General features: G+C 41.0%; 1 protein-coding gene and 1 pseudogene across 1 annotated transcript in view; one reads left to right on the top strand and one right to left on the bottom strand.

The window, feature by feature from the left end:
• Positions 1 to 1480, bottom strand: part of PI4KA (phosphatidylinositol 4-kinase alpha) — a 119041-nt gene that overhangs the window by 97704 nt on the left and 19857 nt on the right. The window contains exon 2 of the mRNA XM_045289575.1: positions 708 to 824. Coding sequence (XP_045145510.1) covers positions 708 to 824 — 117 coding nt within the window. The remainder of the gene's footprint in view (positions 1 to 707; positions 825 to 1480) is intronic.
• Positions 1434 to 1480, top strand: part of LOC105979837 — an 8404-nt pseudogene continuing 8357 nt past the window's right edge.

A 1480-nucleotide genomic window follows, 5' to 3' on the forward strand; every position in this document is an offset into this window, starting at 1 on the left:
AGAGCAAATGTTTTGAGAATGATGAAGGCAATGAATGTACAAATGTGCTTTACACAATTGATGTATGTATGGATTGTGATAAGAGTTGTATGAGCCGCTAATAAAACAATTAAAAAAAAGTATATGATATGTGAATATAATATAAAGAAAACTAATAAAAAGAAGAAACCAAACTTGATCAATGGTTACCATGGGTGAATGAGGAAGAGTTTTTTCTTAGGGGGTATTGAGTTTATGTTAATGGGGGTAGAATAATTTGGAAAAGGCTACCAGTAATGGTTGTACAACATGCAGAGTATAATCAATGGCACTCAATTATACATGTAGAAGATGTTGAATTGGAGAATGTTTTGTTGTGTATATTTTTAAATTGAAAAAAACAACATAAAGTAATGAGTACAAGGAAGAAGAAAATGTTCTACAACTGATTATAGTAATGATTGTACAACTCTTGATGTGATTGAACTACTGAGTTGTATAATATGTGGATGGAGTACCATAAAACTTAAAAAAAAAAAAGGAAAAAGAAAAGAATGATGGTAGGGAGCAGTTCCACTCCTTCCTAAAGGGTGACTGTGAGTCAGAATTACTATAGAAGGCAGTGGGTTTTTATACATGCTTCCAGTATTTTTATGCAAACAGGATTTAAATTCTAAGTACCCTTCCCTTTTACACTGCACACATACTTTTTATTGGTGGAGACCTACCTGAAGGTCAGACTCGATGAGAAAAACGCCCAGGGCGATGACCGCATCCCTGCGCCTCTCGTCCAGCTGAAAGACCCCATGAAAATCCACAGGGCACATGCAGAGCAACTTCTGGACCTAGAGAGGAGCAAACCACAAAACGTTAGAGACCTGCATTCCAGGCACAGCTGCACTACCACAGCTCAATGAACCTAGAAAGCCACACTCCAAACACAGCTATACTACCACATCTCAACGAATCTATGTAACTCACATCTCAGAGGAGCAAATCACAAAATGTTATAGATCTGACCTCTAAATACAGCTGTGCTCCCACAGCTCAATGAATCTATACGACACACCCCTCCTTGGAGAGAGCAAACCACAAAATGCTAGAGACCCTCTCGCCCCTTCAAATACACCAGTAGTACCACAGCTTAATGAACCTATGTAACCTACCACTCCCCCCACCCCCCACTGAAAAGATCCAAAAACTATATATCCAGCTCTAGAAATGACGGCCTAGCTCTGGTGGTGTAGTGGTTATGCATTGGGCCGCTAACTGCAAGGTCCACAGTTCAAAACCACCAGTTGTTCCAAAGGAAAAAGGCAGGGTTTTCTATTTCTATAAAGAGTTACAGTCTCTGAAAAACTCACAGGGGCAGTTCTACCCTATCCTGGAGGGCTGCAATGAGTTGGAATCAACACACCACACCACACCTACCCAGCCCGAGGAGCCTGGGCGCAATGGAGGACCAGTACTGACCACTCCGGAGGAAGGACTGTACCAGTGT

This window comes from Echinops telfairi, unplaced genomic scaffold (assembly GCF_000313985.2).
Source record: "Echinops telfairi isolate 266 unplaced genomic scaffold, ASM31398v2 ScPeMD7_29;HRSCAF=101, whole genome shotgun sequence".
Classification (NCBI taxonomy): Eukaryota; Metazoa; Chordata; class Mammalia; order Afrosoricida; family Tenrecidae; genus Echinops; species Echinops telfairi.